We start from the raw sequence: 21,944 nt of genomic DNA on the forward strand, positions 1-21,944 counted from the left end.
GCTGTCACTGTTCCTCCACTGCACCGATCATCCCTGACTGTGCATGGGATTTCCCTCCTGGGCCCCCCTCTGTGCTCCTCAGGTCCCCCTCGTAGGTCTCTGATGCTTCGTCTACTTTGACAGTGTCCATCCCCTCCCCCCATCCTCCACGGCAGAGTAGAGGAGAGAGGATCTGCTCTGCCTCACCTGTCCATATCAGCCGGCAACTCTGTGATTCATTCTCTCCCTCTCTCCCCTTCCTTTTCTCCATCCCCTCCTTTCATTCTTTCCTCCCTCCCCCCGCCCCCTTTCATTTCTTTCCTTCACTCCTTCCTTCCTCCTTCCACTCCTTCCCTCTGTTTTCTTCCTTCCCTCCCTTCTTTCCTTCCTTCCCTCATCCATTCCCTCCCTCCATTTTCTTCCTTCCCCCCCTTCCTTCATTCCTTCCTCCATCCATTCCCTCCCTCCCTCCCTCCCTTTTCTTCCTTCCTCCATCCATTCCCTCCCTCCCTCCCTTTTCTTCCTTCCTCCATCCCCTCCCTTCATTCTTTCCTTCCTTCCCTCCCTCCCTCCCTCTCTCCCTTCCTTCCTTTCGCTCTCCATCCCTCCCTTTCTTTCCTTCCTTCATCTATTTCATCCCTCCTTTTTCTTCCTTCCTCCTCCCTCCCCTCCTTCCTTCCCTCCCCTTCCTTCATTCTGTCCTCCATCCATTTTCTTCCTTCCTTCCTTCATTCCCTCCCCCCCTTTTCTTCCTTACCTTCATTCCTTCCTCTATCACCTCCCTTCATTTTTTCTTTCCCTTCCTCCTCATCCTTCAGTCATTCCTTCCTTCTTTCCACTTCCCTCCCCTTTCTTCAATCCTTCCTTCCTTTCTACCTTCCTCCCTCCCTTCATTCCTTCCTTTCTCCCTTCCTCCCTCCCTTCATTCATTCCTTCCTTCCTTCCTTCCTTCTTTCCTTCCTCCCTCCCCTCCTTTTCATTTTCTTCCTTCCTCCCTCCCCTCCTTTTCATTTCCTTCCTTCCTCCCTCCCCTCCTTTTCATTCCCTTCCTTGCCTTCATTCTTTCCTCCCTCCCTTTTCTTCCTTTTTTTCCCTTCTCTTCCCTTCCTTCCTTTCTCTATTTATTCCCTTTTCTTCCTTCCTTCCTTCCTCCCTCCCCCACTTCCATCCTTCCTTCCCTCTCCTTCCTTTATCCCTTCCTCCATCCATTCCTTCCTTCCTCCATCCATTCCGTCCCTTCCTTTTATTCCTTCCTCCATCCCCTCCTTTCATTCTTTCCTCCTTCCCTCCCCTCCTTATATTCCTTCTTCCCTCCCTTCCTTTTTTCCTTCCCTCTCCCTCTTTTATTCCTTCCTTCCTCCATCCATTCCCTCCTTCCCTTTTCTTCCTTCCTTCCCTCCCTTCTTTTCTTCCTTTCTTCATCCATTCCCTCCCTTTTCTTCCTTCCTTCCTCCCTCCCTCCTTTTCTTCCATCTTCCCTCCTTCTCCGCCCTCCCTCCCTTCCTTCCTTCATCCATTTCCTCCCTCCTTTTTCTTCCTTCCTCCCTCCCCTCCTTCCTTCCCTTCCTTCATTCCTTCTTCCATCCATCCATTTTCTTCCTTCCTCCTTCATTCCCTCCCTTTAATTCCTTACTATCATTCCATCCTCTATCCCCTCCCTTCATTTTTTCATTCCCTCCCTCCTCGTCCTTCAATCATTCCTTCTTTCCTTCCCCCCTCCCTCCCCTTCCTTCCTTTTTTCCCTCCCTTTATTCCTTCCTTCCTCCATCCCTCCCTTCATTCTTTCCTCCCTCCCCTCCTTTAATTTCCTTCTTTCCTCCCTCCCCTCCTTTAATTTCCTTCTTTCCTCCCTCCCCACCTTTCTTTCCCTCCCTTTCCTTCATTCCTTCCTCCATCCATTTCCTTCCTTCCTCCCTCCAGCTATTCCCTCCTCTTTCTTTCTCTCTCTCTCTCTCTCTCTCTCTCTCTCTCTCTCCCTCCCCTTCCTTTCCTTCCTCCATCCCCTCCTTTCATTCTTTCCTCCCCCCCCCTCCTTTCATTTCCTTCTTTCATCCCTTCCTTTCTCCTTCCATTTCTTCCCTCCCTTTTCTTCCTTCACTCCCCTTCCTTCATTCCTTCCTCCATCCATTCCCTCCCTCCCTTTTCTTCCTTCCTCCATCCCCTCCCTTCATTCTTTCCTTCCTTCCCACTTTCCCTTCCTTCTTTTCGCTCTCCCTCCCTCCCCTTCTTTCCTTCCTTCCTTCATCTATTTCATCCCTCCTTTTTCTTCCTTCCCACCCCTTCCTTCCTTCCTTCCTTCCTTCCCTCCCTCCCTTACCTTAATTCCTTCCTCTATCCCCTCCCTTCATTTTTTATTCTCTTCCTCCTCATCTTTCAATCATTCTTTCCTTCCTTTCTCCCTTCCTTCATTCCTTCCTTCCTTTCTCCCTTCCAACCTTCCTTCATTCCTTCCTTCCTTCATCCATCCCCTCCCTTCTTTTTTTCCTCCCTCCCCTCCTTTCATTTCCTTCCTTCTTCCTTCCTTCCCTCCCTTTTCTTCATTTCTTCCTCCATCCATTTCCTTCCTCCCTCCATCTATTCCCTCTCTTTTCTTCCTCCCTTCCTTTGTTCCTTCCTTCCTCCCTTCCTTTCCTCCCCTTCCTTCCTTCCTTCCCTCCTTTACCTTCATTACTTCGTCCATCCATTTTCCTTCCTTCCTTCATTCCTTCCTTCCGCCATCCATTCCCTCCCTCCCTTTTCTTCCTTCCCCCACCCCTCCTTCCTTCCCTCCCCTTCCTTCCTTCCCTCCCCTTCCTTCCTTCCTCCATCCATTCCCTCCCTCCTTTCTCTTTCCTTCCTTTCTTCCTTCTTTCCTTCCTTCTTTCTTTCCTTCCTTTCTTCTTTCTTTCTTTCTTTCTTTCTTTCTTTCTTTCTTTCTTTCCTTTCTTCTTTCTTTCTTTCCTTTCTTCTTTCTTTCTTCCTTTCTTTCCTTTCTTCTTTCTTTCTTTCTTTCTTTCCTTTCTTCTTTCTTTCTTTCTTTCCTTTCTTCTTTCTTTCTTCCTTTCTTTCTTTCTTTCTTTCTTTCTTTCCTTTCTTTCTTTCTTTCCTTTCTTTCCTTTCTTTCCTTTCTTTCCTTTCTTTCCTTTCTTTCCTTTCTTTCCTTTCTTTCCTTTCTTTCCTTTCTTTCTTTCCTTTCTTCTTTCCTTCCTTTCTTCTTTCCTTCCTTTCTTCCTTCCTCCATCTATTCCCTTCCTTCCTTCCTCCCATCCCCTTTCTTCCTCCATCCATTCCCTCCATCCCTAACTTCCTCCCTTCCCTCCTTTTCCTTCATTCCTTCCTCCATCCGTTTTCTTTCCTTCCTTCCTCCATCCATTCCCTCCCTCCCTTTTCTTCTTTCCCTTCCTTCCTCCATCCCCTCCCTTCATTCTTTCCTCCCACCCCTCCTTCCTTACCTCCCCTTTCTTCCTCCATCCATTCCCTCCCTCCCTCTTCTTTCTTCCATCCTTCCTTCCTTCCCTCCATCCATCCATTCCCTTCCTTTCCGATATACACCCTGTTCCAAATTATTATGCAAATTATATTTTTCTCATTTACCTAAATAATTGATGTAAATAACAGCATAATTTTGTCAGCATATTAAGAGTACAATTCAAATTTTATTGAACAAACCTCCTAATGATAACAGTATTTTTTTTAAACCTAAAAAACTTACAATGCACTGTTCCAAATTATTACGCACAGTAAGTTTCAAAACACTTTATAGGTTGTAAAGAACTGAAAATTGTCATTTGTTGTGTTTTGCAGCATATTTACTGAAATTAAAAGCTATTTCAGTCAATCTTTTAACAACATTTTAACTTTTTAAACATTTTAACAGGTCACGTTACATTTTAACATAGGACCCCTTATTTGATAGAACTTGTGAGTTTTTGGACAGTTTCTGCTTGAATTTGTTTGCAAGATGTCAGAATAGCCTCCCAGAGCTGCTGTTTGGATGTAAACTTCCTCCCACCCTCAGATCTTTTGCTTGAGGATGCTCCAAAGGTTCTCAATAGGATTGAGGTCAGGGGAGGATGGAGGCCACACTATGACTTTCTCTCCTTTTATCCCCATAACAGCCATTGATGCAGAGGTATTCTTTGCAGCATGAGATGGTGCATTGTCATGCATGAAGATGATTTTATTATGGAAAGCGTAGTTCTTCCTTCTGTACCAGGGAAGAAAGTGGTCAGTCATAAACTCCACATACTTTGCAGAGGTCATCTTTACACCTTCGGGGACCCTAAAGGGGCCGACCAGCTCTGTTCCCATGATTCCGGCCCAAAACATGACTCCACCACTGATTTGCTGACATCGCAGCCTTGTTGGAACAGGGTGGCCGTCCACCAACCATCCACTACTCCATCCATCTGGACCATCCAGGGTTGCACGGCACTCATCAGTGAACAGGACTGTTTGAAAATTAGTCTTCATGTATTTTTCTGCCCAATGCAGCCGTTTCTGCTTGTGAGCATTGGTTAGTGGTGGCCGAATAGAAGGTTTATGCACAGTTGCAAGACTCTGGAGGACTCTATACCTTGATGTCCGTGGGACTCCAGATGCACCAGCAGCTTCAAATATCTGCTATGTAATGGTATTTTAGCAGCTGCTCTCTTGATCTGATGCATGGATCTGGCAGAAATCTTCCACAATGTGCCTTTATCTGCACGAACCCGTCTGTGCTCTGAATCAGCCACAAATCTCTTAATAGTGTGATGATCACGCTTAAGTTTTCGTGAAATATCTAATGTTTTCATATCTTGTCCAAGGCATTGAACTATTTCACTCTTTTCGGCAGCAGAGAGATCCTTTTTCTTCCCCATGTTGCTTGAAAATGGTGCTCTGCTTAATAATGTGGTACACCCTCCTTTAGTAGTTTTTCCTTAAATTGGGCTCACCGGCCAATCTAATTATCACAGGTGTCCGAGATTGTTTTCAGTGATCAAAAGAGCCCTGACACACAATGCCATCCATGAGTTACACTGAAAAACAAAATATTTAATCTTTGTGACACTTAAATATAATTTGCATAATGATTTGGAACAGGGTGTAAGGGGGTACAGGTTTTGTTTAGTCATCCCAAGCTAATGACAGCCCAATATATACTAGTGCTTCCTGTTCACTCCCTGCTGACACTGTCCACTGCTCCCACAAAATCATTGTGAAAAAAATAATACGGAAATAAATTTGTAAAAAAAAATTAAAAAATTAGATAAAAATAAAAACATTCTGACACCCATGCCATTGCTCTACTGACACCATCCACTGGCCACCCAAAAGCATTTTGAAAAAAAAATGATAAAAATAATAAAACATTAATTTGTAAAAAAAATAATAAATTGTAAAAAAAATAAAATAATACTAATAAAAATGAAGAACTACTGACACCATCCTAAACATACTACCCACCGCCATACACTCCGCACTCCTCTCCTTGTACATACTACCCACTGTCATACACTCCACACTGTACATTCCCTATTTAACATTTTAACATTACCTCATTATGCACTATATAAGTAATCTCAGACACATTTTAACCACACCCCTTTTAAGCCATGCCCACTTTTTAGCGCAATTTAAAACGCACCCCTCCTCTTTCATCTCTTCCTCTCTCACTCCTCCTACTCTCTCTCTCTCTCTCTCTCTCTCTCTCTCACACCCCTCCTCTTTTTCACCCTCTCACTCCCCTCTCTCTTTCACTTCCCCCACATGGCAGCCATCTTTAAACCTGAAAGTGCCCAGTGGTTTCTACGGAAAGAAGCCAGGAACATTCATGCAGTCTGATGCAGTAAATATTTAAATCCCCCTTCTATGCAGCTGAGCTGCAATATGTAGGTAGGGGGTTGTGTGGGTGTGTTTGAGTGTAGGTGGGGGCACAGGGGGCCCCATTGTCTCTTACTGCACGGGAGCCCCATGAGTTGTCAGTCTGCCCCTGGCCAGAAGGATGCCATACACTGTAGAACCACAGGAGACTAAACAAAAGCAATGGACAGCAGATATGCTTAGGGCCATTTCACACCTGTCCATTTCAGTGTGCACTTTACTGCAATGTACCATATGTTTGCGTTGTGCGGTGCTAATTTTTTTTTAATGGGAGATTAAGGCAATACACCTACTGACTCACATGCATTGCAATACACCACAACCCACAGTAATACACTACTGTACATTCAGAATCCAAAAAATAGTGCAACATTTGAATAGACATCCTTAACCCAATGCACTTTAACACAAGACAAGCAATGCGCCTGAGCAAACAAGTCTGAATGAGTCCTAAAGAGGACATAGCGGGGACCCAGCACACATTCAAACTAGCTAGCAAAAAACTTGCCTGTTTCAACTACTGAGTTAGTTTCATTCATTCACTGCCTGCCAGGGCACCTCTGATAAATGTGGCTGATAACCCTAAACTATAACTTTCCCAACTGTGGAATATATATATCAATGCCTTAAGGCATCTTTCACAACAGTGGCAGTGTTAACTGTCCACCCCCTGAAAAATGATCAGAAGTGGCTGTGAAGAGGTTTGCAGGCATTAGGGGATGATATTACTGTCTCTCAAATGCCTGTTTTTTTTTGGGCTGCTTTTTTATTTTTTTTACACCTGAAGGAGGATTTTGCATGGGAACACTGCACCACAACTGCAAGTCCTGTTGACATCTATGGGCAAGTTTTGACAGTCAGTGACCACTGTCAAACTCTACTTGCCAATCAAAATGTGTACGTGTACAAACCTCTCTGGCTGCCAAGATAGGCATTAGATGGGTGGTCTGTGGGCAATAAAAATGTGGATCAAACACTTGGTTTTTACCATCCCTTTGCTGCCCGCGGGACTGAAGCCTGAAGATACAGCAACACACCATATCGAAAAAAGCAACAATGGCAGCTGCCATGATCCATTTAAAACTAGCAAAACCCAGACAGGTACAACTACTCAGTTAAAAAACGTTTTAATTGCATACACTTGCAAATACATTTGGAAGCCACACTAAATGGGTCCTAAGTCACAGATCGTTCAACTGGTGATGGGCAATGTTCTCAATGTAGGCAACCCGTATAACTGACAGGACCTTTATATAATAATATTACCGAAAGTGCCTTTCCACCTTGATGGTTTACAGCATTCTACGGTAAATTGTCACAATTCACCCGCCTTCCTTAAGGTCTTTCCGTACAACCTGCCATGTCTGTTTAAAATCAACAAGCCTTCTCTCTCTTGTCTGCCCCCCAGTCTGTATTCCTTTCAACTTGTATCAATCTTTAATGCGGGTGGCTTACATACTGCAGGCGCGCGTGTGTGCGCGAGCCGAGCTCCATGTGACAGGCCAAAAGCAGGAATATATCGCCTTAACTCCTAATAGGAGAAATCACTGCAACCCTTACTACCACATGCTAAGTTCCTGTACAGCTTGCATTTCTAGGCAACTTCAGAGGGGTGTCAGAATAATGCAAACGCCAAAATGTCCAACTTTGAAATAAATAAAAATATTAAATATATTATTAGTTGGCAGCATTAGCAGTTCAACGTGTGTGTTTAAAGCAATGTGGGACAACAAATCTGAGTTCAAAAGAGGCCAAAAGTCTGTCCTTAATGTGCAGGTGCACCAACAAAAAAAAAATCTAAAACAATGAAAAGGGGCAGCACAGTGGCTAAATGGCTAGCACTTCCGCCTGGCAGTACTAGGGTTGCTGGTTCGAATCCCAACCCCGGCCACCACCTGCCTGGAGTGTGCATGTTCTCCCTGTGCCTTCGTAGGTTTCCTCCGGGTACTCCGGTTTCCTCCCACACTCCAAAGACATGCTGGTAGGTTAATTGGCTCCTGTCTAAATTGTCCCTAGTATGTATATGTATGAATGTGAGTAAGGTACCTTAGATTGTACGCTCCTTGAGGGTTAGGGACTGATGTGAATGTACAATATATGTATGTAAAGAGCTGCGTAAATTGACGGCGCTATATAAGTACCTGAAATAAATAAAATAAATAAATAAAAGGGGGTCAAGGGAAAAAGTCTTCAAATTGTCAGCACATGCGAAAGTGAAAAAACTGCCTCATCAAAGTGACTGTAAGCACTACTGAAATAGACAAGACACCGGATAGTTGCTTCCCGTTACAAAAGTACAGCCTGCAGAATTACTGCCGGATTTCAGTCATCTCCTCTGTGAACCAGTTTTGTACTTCCTGAGGTTCACAGGGATGGCACTACTTTTAGGTCTTCGGTAAGGATTGATTGTAGAGGTTTACATTATTTGTCCACCACCTGATTAGCAACTTCAAATTGGTCACTGTTTCTGTGCACTAAAAATGTAAAGAACTCTAAAAATCTGGATATTATGGATTAACTGCATTTAGTCCTTTTACCTCCTTTTCTTTTGAAGAGAGAAAACCTCATACACAAACCCAGTATTCAACACCTCAACCAACTTTGTGCTTGAGTCTGTGCCTACCCACTGCACAGCTAACATAATTGTACATGTAGGTTCTGTCCCTATCCTATGCTAATAATGTCTAATATTCTTTGCCTTTCCAGTCGCTCCATTCTGCAGGAAGTTCTGGATGAAGAATTGAGTAATGAAAACTTTCCATTCTCCACTCACAAAATTGTAAACGCAGCCGGATTCAAGGTAGATGGGTTCACTGAAATGCTTTCCAATTGGTTCTGAGATGATGTTTATCAACAGAGGGAGCTTTAGACTCCTTTCCAGATGTCATACTTTGCCTTCTAAGCTCCTGCTGTTTAAAGTGCTCAACAGCTCAATCTAATATACAGTATGCATATACCAATGAAGGAGTCAGAGAACTGACTCTGCCCCCCTCTCTTCTCCTTCTTCTGCACAGCTCTGTTTGAGGTTTCAGTCAGAGATTAAATGTTTGAAAAGACATAACTTCTGCTGTGTTCTCTTTAGAATTCACAGTGCTCTGGGAATCCTCTTTCATGATTTCCTGGTTCATACCTGCTCAGGTATGACATAAGAAGGAGCACTGTTCTTACACTTCAGATAAAGTTAATTTGTCTACACCTACAGTATTTCTGACAGTCACAAACAGGAATGCTGAAATAAATTTACACATTGTGCCCAGGACCATTGCAGAGGGTACATAATGACCACATTTATTAAATAATGGGGTCATTATATAACCACCATGACTACCCTGGCTGTTCTGGTTATCTTTACTACTGAGTAGACTCCTACAACCCAGAGTCTGGCAAGTTTCTGTTGCTTTAGGTGGGTTAACCTAGTGTTAGTTGGTTGCACTTTCAGTTCACTTTCCCTGTATTTCTATTCTTGGTGCGCAGGTGCCGTGATTGTGCAGTGACCCCCAGCCCTATTGCAGCTGTGTTTTCTTAAAAGCCTCTACTTTTTCCCATAACCCAGATAGTCTGTGAATCCTCCCCGGCTATCTTCTCCTTGCCTGACTGATCTAATGCCATAATGGAGGAAAGAGCTTCTGGGCAGTCTAGCAAGCGGCCCCCCTGTGCAGTGGAGCTTCAGCCGCTACGCCTCTGACACAATCTGAAGGATTGAAAGACAACTTAGGGGCATCATCTTCAATCTACAGCAGCCCGGCACTTTCTCTCACACACCGTGAAAGATTGTGGCATTTTGTACTCCATTTAACATTGCTCGAAGATGATAGCAAATCTTTTTCTTAACTCCTTGCTTCCAGCTTTTCTGAAACTTCTGAGTGCTAGAGATGGTCTATAAAAGGATTGCTGATAAAAGTCTGTCTTCTGGAATATTACAAAGTTACAAAAGTGCAACTTCTTCCCCCAGGAAACAACAAAAAAAGTAATTTAGACATACATTTTACTAGCAAAGTGTGCCTGTTCCTTGAACAGCTAATTCGGAGTGGTGGCATTTTTTTTAACCGTATATGTCATCAGTTGTGTGAATTATGTAATGTTTTATAATTCTTCTGTGGAAACAGACAGGAATTTAATAAAACATTGGTGCCACTCTTCTAGAAACAGACAGAAGTTATTAAAACATTAGTGCCACTTTTCTGGCTGTATGGTCTTTGAAAAGGGTCCTGTGCTAAATTTAAAAGTCCTGCTGCCAGTTTTGGTAGCTTTACCAAAACGTGGAAAATTCACCTAATTCCTGCTATTACTACACCAATTTAAATATAATTACCTCCAGGTCATGGATAACAAAAATGAAGGTAATTAAGACCAACTCTAAGTTGGCATACAGAGGCAGGCAGTGTGCCTTTCTCTGTATGCTGTGTGGCAGAGTGGCATGTTTACCACAGGTGTCTCTTCTTACCTCCCTTCTAATAACTGGTTTAGGACACTGTCTGCTCCATATCTGACAGCCTCCCGCCAACCAGTGGCTCACAGTGGATGCAGCCTGAAGGGGAAGCTGAGACACTAGTTCCTCATCAAGTCCAATTTCTTCTTGTGATTAATAGGCAAGTAATGGGTGGATTTCTCAGCCAATAGCACGTGGTCTGTTGGCTTAGGATCCGCAAATTGCCAATCATAAAGTGGAGTGGACCTCATAGGGAACTAGTGCCTTTATATCCCCATCAGCTGGAGTAAAAGGAGGGAGCTCAGCAGCACTGTGGATAGCAGGGGCGGACTGACCATTTGGGAACTCGGGCACTGCCCGAGGGCCCGGGGTCAGTAGGGGGCCCCATGAGATGCCCCTGGTACCTTTCGTAGGCTTTTTTGGGTGTTATTTGAGTGTGGGCGAGGACACAGGGGCCCCATGACCCCCTATTGCCCGGGGACCCCATGAGTTGTCAGTCCGCCTCTGGTGGATAGACTGTCTGTCTGTATGGAACACTCCAGCCTCAGTGCACCTTCACACGTGGTACTTGCCCCGAATCCTGCACCAGCATTTGTGACACGGAGGCATAACAGCATTCTAAAGAATGTCAGAGACATGCATTTTGAATTCTCCTGAGTGCATTTAGTAAAGCTTTAGAACCACGGAGAGCGACAGTGAAAAACATTACTATGCCAGAATCACTGAGCTGTATTTATTGAGCCATGTGCTTTGGAACCAAATAGACTTCACAAGCATAAAGGATGTGCACACAGGCGTATCCAAACCCCAAATCAAAAACTGTATTTTGCAGCTTATCAATCCTCTGGTGTGGTGGCTGCATTAAAGCAGTATTAAACCCAAAACCAAAGATGTAATATGTTGTAGCTTACCGTTCATTAAATGTGGTGGCTGCATTCGTTTTTCTTTTTTCCCCTCTTTTTTTCACCTGTGGATTGGGCCAGTAACACACCTACTGATTAGTTGCCTACTCTCTGCATGAAGGAGCAACAGAAACACCTTTAGAGTAGGTTCACACCTGTGTATTTTATAGCTCAGTTTCAGAAGGGCAGGAACACACAACAATCAATATAACATGGTTTCCTATGGGTCCTGTTCATATGCATGCAGTTTCCCGCAGTGCACTTTTGGAAGAGGGAATTTTTTTTCATGCAAGAAGGTGAATTTTTGGGGCCATAGACTTTAATGGAAGCGCATGAAAAACACATGTATTTGAGGTTTTTAGTGCGTTTTTGTGTTTAACAACTGGTCTCCTCCTCCTACAAAAAGAAAACGTGCTGCAAAAATACACCAAAAAAGGCATAAAAGGCACACAGACAGGTGTAAACCTAGTCTTAGGCGGCAGAAGTCAGTCTGAGGGTAGGGTAATGTTAGATATAATTAACAGTTTTAAATACACTAGCACATTTAAGACAAACTCCAGCTCACATTTTATAAGCAGTTATAGCAACAGTTTTTTTTTCCTTTTGGGATAAAGGTTTCACATCACTGGTGCTGATAAAAAAAATAAATACAATAAAAAATGTAGCGCTACACCCAAAAGATATATGCACACTTAAATAGTAAAAATAATATAAAGAAAAAATGTGAAATCACAAAATCTCATAAAAAATATATATAGTATATAAATGTGACAGTGATATCAATTAATATTAATTAGTGCCCATAAATCATAAAATCCACACAATAAAATAAATAGCTCAAAACATGTGAAAAAACATTTCCATATATATATGTATATATCACTCATACATATATATATAATTATAATCACACGTGCCTCTTGTGAAGTGAAATGACCATTAAAATGGTACAAACAACAGTGCTCTCAAAGTCCAATAAATGTTGCTGGTGACCGAAGAAAAAAACAGTGCTTCCAATAACTACTGTTAGTGACCATAGGCAAAACTCGTGCAGATCTCTGAGTGCATATAAATCTGACAATCCGACCACCATCTGGATAAGCCTCTCACCTCATCCCTTCGACCCTTGCGGATCAAAGAGCAGTTGTGGATCCCCCTCACGGATACTCCAAGATAACTATCACTCCAAAGGTTGCTCTCTCAGAAATAAATATTCCCACTCTGGCTCTTCTCCAGGAAAGTATTGCAGCATCAATCTCTCAAATGAGACAAAATGAATCCTCCCATAGTGCAGTATATTTTATTTGTAACATAGGGACAGATAACATTAAGCTTTTTCACTTACGTAGCTGCCTCAGGGCTCTGAGGAAGTCACATGACATTGTGACGCAACGCGTCGGCTTGACGTGGTGACGTATTTCCGGCGTGGCGGCCATCTTGGTACACCTGTGTATTCAGCTGTACACCCATACATACATACCCTCATCCGAAAGCATGAGGTTTTGGACTGGCTGCTACGTAAGTGAAAAAGCTTAATGTTATCTGTCCCTATGTTACAAATAAAATATACTGCACTATGGGAGGATTCATTTTGTCTCATTTGAGAGATTGATGCTGCAATACTTTCCTGGAGAAGAGCCAGAGTGGGAATATTTATTTCTGAGAGAGCAACCTTTGGAGTGATAGTTTTCTTGGAGGATCCGTGAGGGGGATCCACAACTGCTCTTTGATCCACAAGGGTCGAAGGGATGAGGTGAGAGGCTTATCCAGATGGTGGTCAGATTGTCAGATTTATATGCACTCAGAGATCTGCACGAGTTTTGCCTATGGTCACTAACAGTAGTTATTGGAAGCACTGTTTTTTTCTTCGGTCACCAGCAACATTTATTGGACTTTGAGAGCACTGTTGTTTGTACCATTTTAATGGTCATTTCACTTCACAAGAGGCACGTGTGATTATAATTTTATATATATATGTATGCGTGATATATACATATATATATGGAAATGTTTTTTCACATGTTTTGAGCTATTTATTTTATTGTGTGGATTTTATGATGTATGGGCACTAATTAATATTAATTGATATCACTGTCACATTTATATATATATTTTTTTTATGAGATTTTGTGATTTCACATTTTTTCTTTATATTATTTTTACTATTTAAGTGTGCATATATCTTTTGGGTGTAGTGCTACATTTTTTATTGTATTTATTTATCACAATCACTGGTATATGATTTAATGTTAGCAGCTTCCCCTGGGATTTATATATATTTTCATTTAGTTTAAACACTTGGGAGCGCACGAGGTTCACACCACTACTGCTGATAAAAAAACACCAGATTTACTGGCCCAATCACCAGGTTAGAGAAAAAAAACCTAAAAAAGAAAACTTGTTCTGCCTTCACATCTAAGAATTGGTTTACAGTATTCTAATACATGTCATTTTTGGGGTTTAATACTGCTTAAATGTTTTTGTTTTGAGAGGTGTGTGTGTCTCTGCTCTTTAACTCCAATATATCTACAGAGGGAGTCATGGTTGTGACTAAGCTGCATTGGAATAATAATTCCTCCTTCACTTCTCATATCCATTACATAGGGAGGCATTGTTTTGAGTTCACAGAAGGTAGCTGGGAAAATGGGTAAGATTGTTTGATATTGCAGATCAGTCACAGGGGTGACAAAGACACTAGAATTCTTGCAAGATAAAATTATTTTTCTGTGCTTGAAGAAAATATACTTAGCCTTAAACAAATAAACAAATGCAGCCATCCCCTCTAAAAATTGGTAAGCTACATTATATTACATTTTGGTATTTTATACAACAATATATAGGCTCTAGGAATAATGCTACCACAGAATGTGAGTATGAAAAAGCCACAGTGTCATATTGCCCCTTCTTCTTAAAGCGGAGCTCCACCCAAAAGGGTAAGATCCGCTTTAAGGACTGGTCCCCCAATCCCTGTTAAGAATTGTCACCTTTCAGGAGCAGGGGGGGGGGGGGGAGAGTGTGTACTGAAATTGACTAGTACCCGTTCCCACTTCTGCTGTGATCACCTAGGCAAACTGAAGTTGTCCTCTCTCCCCGTAGTCTTCTGGGACACGTGGCAGGTCCCAGAAGACTACAGGACCATTCAGAAAGCGCAGTGCTACTCGTGCATGCGCAGTGGGTACCCAAGTGTAAAGCCCACAGTAAAGATGCCGGTGGCAGGTACACAGGACAGCTGGTGAACCTGGCTGTGGGGAGGATACAGCGGGATCGAGGGACAGGTGAGTGGCTGTCTTTTAAAAGTCAGCAGCTACAGTTTTTATTTGTTTAAATCTTCATTGGAACTCCGTTTTAAAGTGATTTTAAAATGTAATTTTTAAAAACATACTTACGTGCTCTATGTAAAGGTTTTGCACAGAGCAGCCCTGATCCTCCTTTTCTAGGGTCCTCCTCTTCTCAGTGTGCCACCATAGGAAGCCACTTCCTATGGTGGCACAGCTGCGGGCTTGATCCCGAGCTGCACTGCCTGTGTCAATGCATTTGCATTTTGTTAACTATATGGGAGCCATATTTATGAGGACTAAATGTTGCCATGTTATTAAAATATGGAAACCAAAATTTTATATTGCTTTGTTCTCATACCACCAATTTTTCTGAGAGCAGAAAAAGGGGTAACATTTTAGCAAGAATATGTAGGTAAAGTACACATCTCTGCCCAGTCCACAGTTGTGTGAACCCCAAAGAATCAATATACTGAAATGATGAGTTGAACCTGCAGGTGCTTTTTTTTACCACTAATTTTCCATTATACTACATTTTAAAATTAACAAATTCAATAAAATCAAAGTTGACACAGGTTTTGTGTAATATAAGATAAGCAAAGACTACTTCTGTATTCATCAATGGAAAGTCCCTGTAGAAAATCCAGGTGTGAGTACTTCTTCTATGTATCAGAATCTGTATCCTTTTCAATTACTCTAATGAGGTAGTGAATGCTTGTTTAATAAAACTCCTGGAAAGTAAATAGATGAATGAACAATGAATACATGAAGTTCCTGAAATGGCTATATCACTGTCATGAACCTCCTGCTTCAATAATTACTTGAATAACAACTAATTAGCTTTCAAAATAGCATCTTATTACTTTTTTAATAGATGATCAAGATCATATGGGTGAATAGCTGTGGATTCATAAAGTATGGCCATAGCCAGTCGGCCGATATACAAAACATTACAGTGGTTTGGCTTCTAGGATGAACAGAAATTAGTTAATCACACGATAAACAGGAACATCAAAATGAGTATAGGAGTGTATTATTACCATAATTGAAACCAAGATGTATTTATATGCATAGGCATGCATTCTGAGGTTGAAAAGAGATATAGTCTCCTTTAAATATGAAACAATAAATAAATTGGTTGTATATGATGGGAGAGTCTCAATTGTGCATGCACAATTGAGACTCTCCCATCATATACAACCAATTTTTTTTTAATTTATTTAAAGGAGACTATATCTCTTTTCAACCTCAGAATGCATACCTATGCAAATAAATGCATCTATGGAAACATCTTGGTTTCAATTATGATAATAATACACTAATATCACTCATCATTTTGATGTTCCTGTTTATCATGTGATTAACTAATTTTTGTTCATCCTAGAAGCCAAACCACTGTAATGTTTTGTATATCGGCCGACTGGCTATGGCCATACTTTATGAATCCACAGCTATTCACCCATATGATGTTGATCATCTATTAAAAAGGTAATAAGATGCTATTTTGAAAGCTAATTGGTTGTTCAAGTTATTATTGAAGCAGGAGGTTCATGACAGTGATATAGCCATTTCAGGGACTTCATGTATTCATTGTTCATTCATCTATTCACTTTCCAGTAATTTTTTTAAACAAGCATTCACTACCTCATTAGAGGAATTGAAAAGGATACAGATTCTGATACATAGAAGAAGTACTCACACCTGGATTTTCTACAGGGACTTTCCATTGATGAATACAGAAGTAGTCTTTGCTTATCTTATCTGGCTCATTAATTACACATGCAGCTAAGTGGAAAACGCAGAACATTTTTTTGTTTGTTTTTATTTTTTTATTTTATTTTTATGATTGTATACTGTTCACCATGATATAATGTCAACCTTTTTCATGATCTATTTGATCTAAATAAATACTATTTGCTTTCACTAATTTAGTGACCATTACTCCGCATGGGATTTGTAATATACCACTTTATGGCAGGTCTGCCCTGGTCAGCTGCTAATTTCTTTTCATATGTTATTTGGTTTAAAAATCCACATCTTATACATTGGGTGAGACAGGGATTATTTATGGTAAGGTGATTGCACATAAGTTTATTGGCATTCCTTTTTTTCTTATATTTGTGTAATATAACACTTTTAGCAAGTAAATAATACATTTATGGAGGTCTATGCAAAAAAGGACAACCGAGGAGGAAAGGAATACAGAGGAACTTGGTTCCAAAAGAGGGACAGTTCCTCCAAATCTGGGACACTTGCAAGCTATGTGCACTATATAATGTGCTCTGTGCTGTGCATGGTATGTGGTCCCTGTATGATGTCTGCTCTGTGCGTGTGTTGTTTGCTCTTTATTCTCTTGGATTTCTCTTGGATTTACTAGGGAGTTAGAGGTTATTTACTTAGAAAAGTGAATGTTGGTAAATAAGGTAAATCTGTGTTCATTTTAACCACTATCCCTCCTGAGGATTTACCCCTCCTAGATGACCAGGCCATTTTTTGCGATAAGGTGCTGCGTTACTTTAACTGACAATTGCGCGGCCATGCAACGCTGTACCCAAATGAAATTTACATTCTTTTTTTCCCAAAAAATTTAGCTTTCTTTCAGTGGTATTTGATTGCCTGTGCATTTCTGTACCCTATGCTGTGTGCATTTTGCTCTGTATATGGTGTATACTTTGTGAGCTATGTGCTGAGTAAACTGTTTGTTGTGCACTCTGTGATGTGTTTACTCTGTGTGCACACCTTGGGGCCCTCCTCACAGGTCTCTGGAGGTTTCTCATGTGGGTTCTCTAGTGAGATAACATTGAACTAAGTGGTGTGCACATCCACCATCACTGCTGCACATTACACATACTTAGGTTGCACCAAATTTTTTACAGACTGACAGCTGAAAGAAGATGTGCTTTTAAGAGACCAACTTTAATGTGAACATGGCATCTATGGTTTATGTACTGTAGGTTGTGTACATTACATTAAGTTTTATCTGTAGGTTTTCCTTTCTTTGAGTAAATAATTTAATAAAGCTTCATTGTGATTTTCTTCCAAGATCAAATCAAGGCTAGTGCCTACTCTGCCTATTTGGTAATCCAACACTGACAGTGTGTTGTGTGTTCTGTATGATGTGTGTGTGTACTCTATATCCATGCTCTGTGTGTTGTTTACTCTGTGATATCTATGCTGTGCATGTGCTTTGTGTTGTGTATCTTACAGTACATATAGTATGTGCTGTGTGCTCTGTGATAAAAGTGGGCCCACCACTCCCCCTTCATTTCTTGAAAACAACATTGAGGAACGCATTGCTGACTTCTTTTTCTATAAATGCTATTTGCCTGGCTGTCATTTCCTGGCTTAAGACTTGGGTCACTGACTCAGAACAAATATGCAGATACTGACTTTCTGAACTGCATACTTGTTCTGGATCAGTGACTCCAAAGTATCATCACAACAACTAAGCAACTAGCATTTTCAGAAGAAAGTCAGCATGCACAGCTTACATACAGTACTGTGGAAACGTTGTAGGCAGTTGTGAAAATGCTGAAATCTAAGAATACTTTCAGAAATAGAAGTATTAATAGTTTTAGTTTGATCAGTTAACAAAATGCAAAGTGAATAGACAGAAGAGAAATCTAGATCAAATCAATATTTGGTGTGACCACTCTTTGCCTTCAAAATAACATCAATTCTTCTAGGTACACTTGCACGCAGTTTATGGCAGGTAGGTTGTTCTAAACATGTTGGAGAACTAACCACAGATCTCTTGTGGATGTAAGCTGCCTCAGACCCTTCTGTCTCTTCATATAATCCCAGACAGACTGCATGATGTTGAGATCCGAGCTCTGTGGGGGTCAAACCATCACTTCCTTGAATCCTTGATTTACGCTGAAGATGACCAAATATCTGACTCCATTTGCAGAAATGCAGCCTCAGACTTGCAAGGAACCTCCACCATGCTTCGTTGTTGCCTACAGGCACTCATTATTGTACTGCTGTCCAGCCCTTCACCGAACAAACTGCCTCCCGCTACAGCCAAATATTTCATATTTTGACTCGCCAGTCTAGAGCACCTGCTACCATTTTTCTGCACCCCAGTTCCTATGTTTCATGCATAGCTAAGTCCCTTAGCTTTATTTCCACGTCAGAGGTATGGCTTTTTGGCAGCAATTCTTCCATGAAGACCACTTCTGGGCAGACTTCTCCGGACAGTAGATGGGTGTACCTGGGTCCCACTGGTTTCTGCCAGTTCAGTGCTGATGGCACTGCTGGACATCTTCTGAGGTCAAAGGGAAGGGAGCATGATGTGCCTTCTATTTGCTGCATTAAGTTTCCTTGCCCGACCACTGCGTCTATGGTCCTAAACATTTCTTTGTACGTCTTCTACAGAACTTGGTGAATTGATTTGATGCTAGTTTGAAGCCAAAAGGTAGTCACACCAAACACTGATTTGATTTGGATTTTTCTTGTGTTCACTCACTTTGCATATTGTAAATTGATAAAAATAAACAATTAAAAAATATAAAAATTTTAATGCATTCGTACTTTATAGCATTTCTTCACACCTGCCTAAAACTTTTGCACAGTACTGTATTTCTTTTAGGAAAGGTGTACCGCATATAGAGCAGAACATATTATATGTATATATTACAATGTACTGTATATAGCTGAGCTGTGACAAATGTAAACTCCTGCCTATGCTCCCACCTATCTGCACCTCTGACGGTATGATGTTTCATTTATTGAGAGTGGGTGAAAGGTTTTTTTAGTCAGCACTCAAAATTTAGGAATGCTTTGAAAGTCGGGTTTGAGACTGTGCAGAATCCAAAGAAAGAACTTAGACTTGGAAAATAATGGTTTCCAGAGTTGATCAGCCACGTCCCACGAGGGGCACGCACAACAAGGCGCAGATGCATCAGAAATAAAATATTGTACATTAAACAGAGGCTGCCATGGCTGCCTCAAGAGTAGCTCCTCTTTCTCAGCTGCAGTTCCCTGTGTCTGTTTTATAAAGTAGACGTTAAAGAAGAACATCAATCTTCTTTTTATGTGTTACCTGTCTAATTTTCTGGCTAATTCTTCTGCGTTTTTACATCCAATTTCAAGCCTGCACAGCTTTTATTGATATTATGCATCCGGGGGAATCTAATTGGCCCAAAATATGACAAATCTCACTGTTAAAATTCCCCGTTTATAAGACAGTGGGACCTGCTGCATGAACGCCATCTCCTGGGGAAGATGACAGAGTTCCCAACTATTATCCGTAAATCTCCCTGATTAAAGCTACGTTACGCATCACTGGGCCTCTGGGAACTGCTCCCATGTTCCATTAATCAGCAGACCAGCAAAAACCACAGAGGAATCGATAATGAAGCGACTTAACAAATCTCTTAGCATCCGTCTGGCCTTCGACACCATGCTATTTATCGGATGCTTTCTCACTTTTAACTTACACAATGACAGAAAAAGGCCTGTAGACTCTCTCGCTTAGGCAACACTGTCTATTTTTTTTTTCTCAGCAGGAGCCAAAATCTTTTATTCTGTATTTGTCCTTATAGCACATTACAACACAGTGTAACACAGTGTGCTGCAGTTTAATCAAGCATGACCCTTTTTAACCCAATGGAGTGCTTTGGTGTGAACTGGGCTCATTGAAAACAATGTCATTTTCCTGGCTATTATGTTGCTCTTACCCTATCCAAACTGCTAAATATGCAGCTCAGGCACATGCATTCGAACTGCTTTACCTGCCAGAAGATATATAAAGTGAACATTCTGTTTGGCTTGATGGTATAAAGAAGGTGCAATTTAGCAGCCTCTGTGACACTTTTCCACCTTTTGGCTCGCTTACTGAACCAATAAAAAAAGCACCACACCACTGGCACCACCGATGAGGAGCTTTGTAAGCTCGCCAAACTACCTCTGCTAACTGGCCACCGGCTTATATAGCAGGCACTTCTGACAAATTAATTTCAGCCTTCAGCTAGTATGTGCCTTTTACAACAAATATAGATTTTTAGGTGATTAAACTGCCTGAATTAAAAACATGAAATAAGTTGAAAGAATATTGTATCAAATCATAAATTAATTGAATTTCAGGTACATGTGCGTCGCTTACCAGGGGAAGAGATGGCACCGGGATACAGTATGGGAAGAAGCCGGTGGAGGAAGTGTTATGCTTTGGGCCATGTTTTCCTAGGAAACCTTGGGTCCTACCATTCATGTGGATGTTATTTGACACGTATCACCTACCTAAATATTGTTGCTAACCAAGTATACTCCTTCAGGGAAGTGGTATTCCCTGTTGGCAGTGGCCTCTTTCAGCAGGATAATGTACCCTGTCACACTGCAAAAATAGTTCAAGAACGGTTTGAGGAGCACAATAATGTGTCACATACCTGACTGGAGACTGAAATGATGAGAGGGTTCCCCCTTGAAGGTGGTGACAGAAGGTGCAGTGTCCAAAGAAGCATGGGTTCCCAGAGGTGCAGTTGCCTGGTGGTTCCAGATGAGAAGACGCCCGAGAGCAGAGAGGACACAGCAGATGCAGGCCCGGACTGGCCATAGGGCACACCTGGCATTTGCCCAGTGGGTGTAGGCCACGTGTTCTAAGAAGAGAGGCCTGTAGATGACTGGGCCACACAGCGGGAGGTAAGCGGCGACCGTGGTCTGAACAGGACCAACACAGACCGCGGCCACCGCTCACCTCCCACTACGTGGCCATATCTATTAGAGATGAGCGAATCGAACCAGGCGAACCGGAATTCGATACGAATTTCAGGAAAAATTCGATTCGCGTCGAATCCGAATATTTGCCTACTTCGGGTGCGCGAATCGGATTTTTCCCGATCAGCCGGCAAAAGTGTCCCTGCAGAGAGCTCCGCTATTTCTGACATTTCTCTGACAGTTCCTTCACATGTACAGCGGTTGAAACATTGTATCTATTAGTTTCCATTTAGGATACAGATGTTTCAACCGCTGTACATGTGAAGAAGCTGTCAGAGAACTGTCAGAAATAGAGGAACTCTGCACATACACTTTTTGCCGGTTTGGAATTCTTATTTTCATCCTACTTCTTCTTCTTCTTCTTCATCCTCATCCTCAGAAGAAGAAGAAGAGGATGAGGATGAGGATGAAGAAGAAGAAGAAGAAGTAGGATGAAAATAAGAAGAATTCCAAGCCGGCAAAAAGTGTATCTGCAGAGCTCCTCTATTCTGCAGATACACTTAGAGGAGCTCTGCAGATACACTTAGAGGAGCTCTGCAGATACACTTTTTGCCGGATTGGAATTAATCTTATTTTCATCCTACTTCTTCTTCTTCTTCTTCATCCTCATCCTCATCCTCAGAAGAAGAAGAAGAGGATGAGGATGAAGAAGAAGAAGAAGAAGTATGATGAAAATAAGAATAATTCCAAGCCGGCAAAAAGTGTATCTGCAGAGCTCCTCTAAGTGTATCTGCAGAATAGAGGAGCTCTGCAGATACACTTTTTGCCGGCTTGGAATTATTCTTATTTTCATCCTACTTC

At 41.7% G+C, this 21,944-nt stretch overlaps 1 protein-coding gene across 2 annotated transcripts in view; it reads left to right on the forward strand.

The window, feature by feature from the left end:
- SARDH (sarcosine dehydrogenase) overlaps positions 1-21,944 on the forward strand; it is a 142,140-nt gene that overhangs the window by 82,475 nt on the left and 37,721 nt on the right. For both annotated transcript variants that reach the window (XM_089677045.1, XM_089677046.1), the window contains one exon: positions 8,530-8,623. In XM_089677045.1, coding sequence (XP_089533171.1) covers positions 8,530-8,623 — 94 coding nt within the window. The remainder of the gene's footprint in view (positions 1-8,529; positions 8,624-21,944) is intronic.

This window comes from Staurois parvus, unplaced genomic scaffold (assembly GCF_062004578.1).
Source record: "Staurois parvus isolate SC_StPar_1 unplaced genomic scaffold, SC_StPar_1.0 ptg000176l, whole genome shotgun sequence".
NCBI classification, from domain to species: domain Eukaryota; kingdom Metazoa; phylum Chordata; class Amphibia; order Anura; family Ranidae; genus Staurois; species Staurois parvus.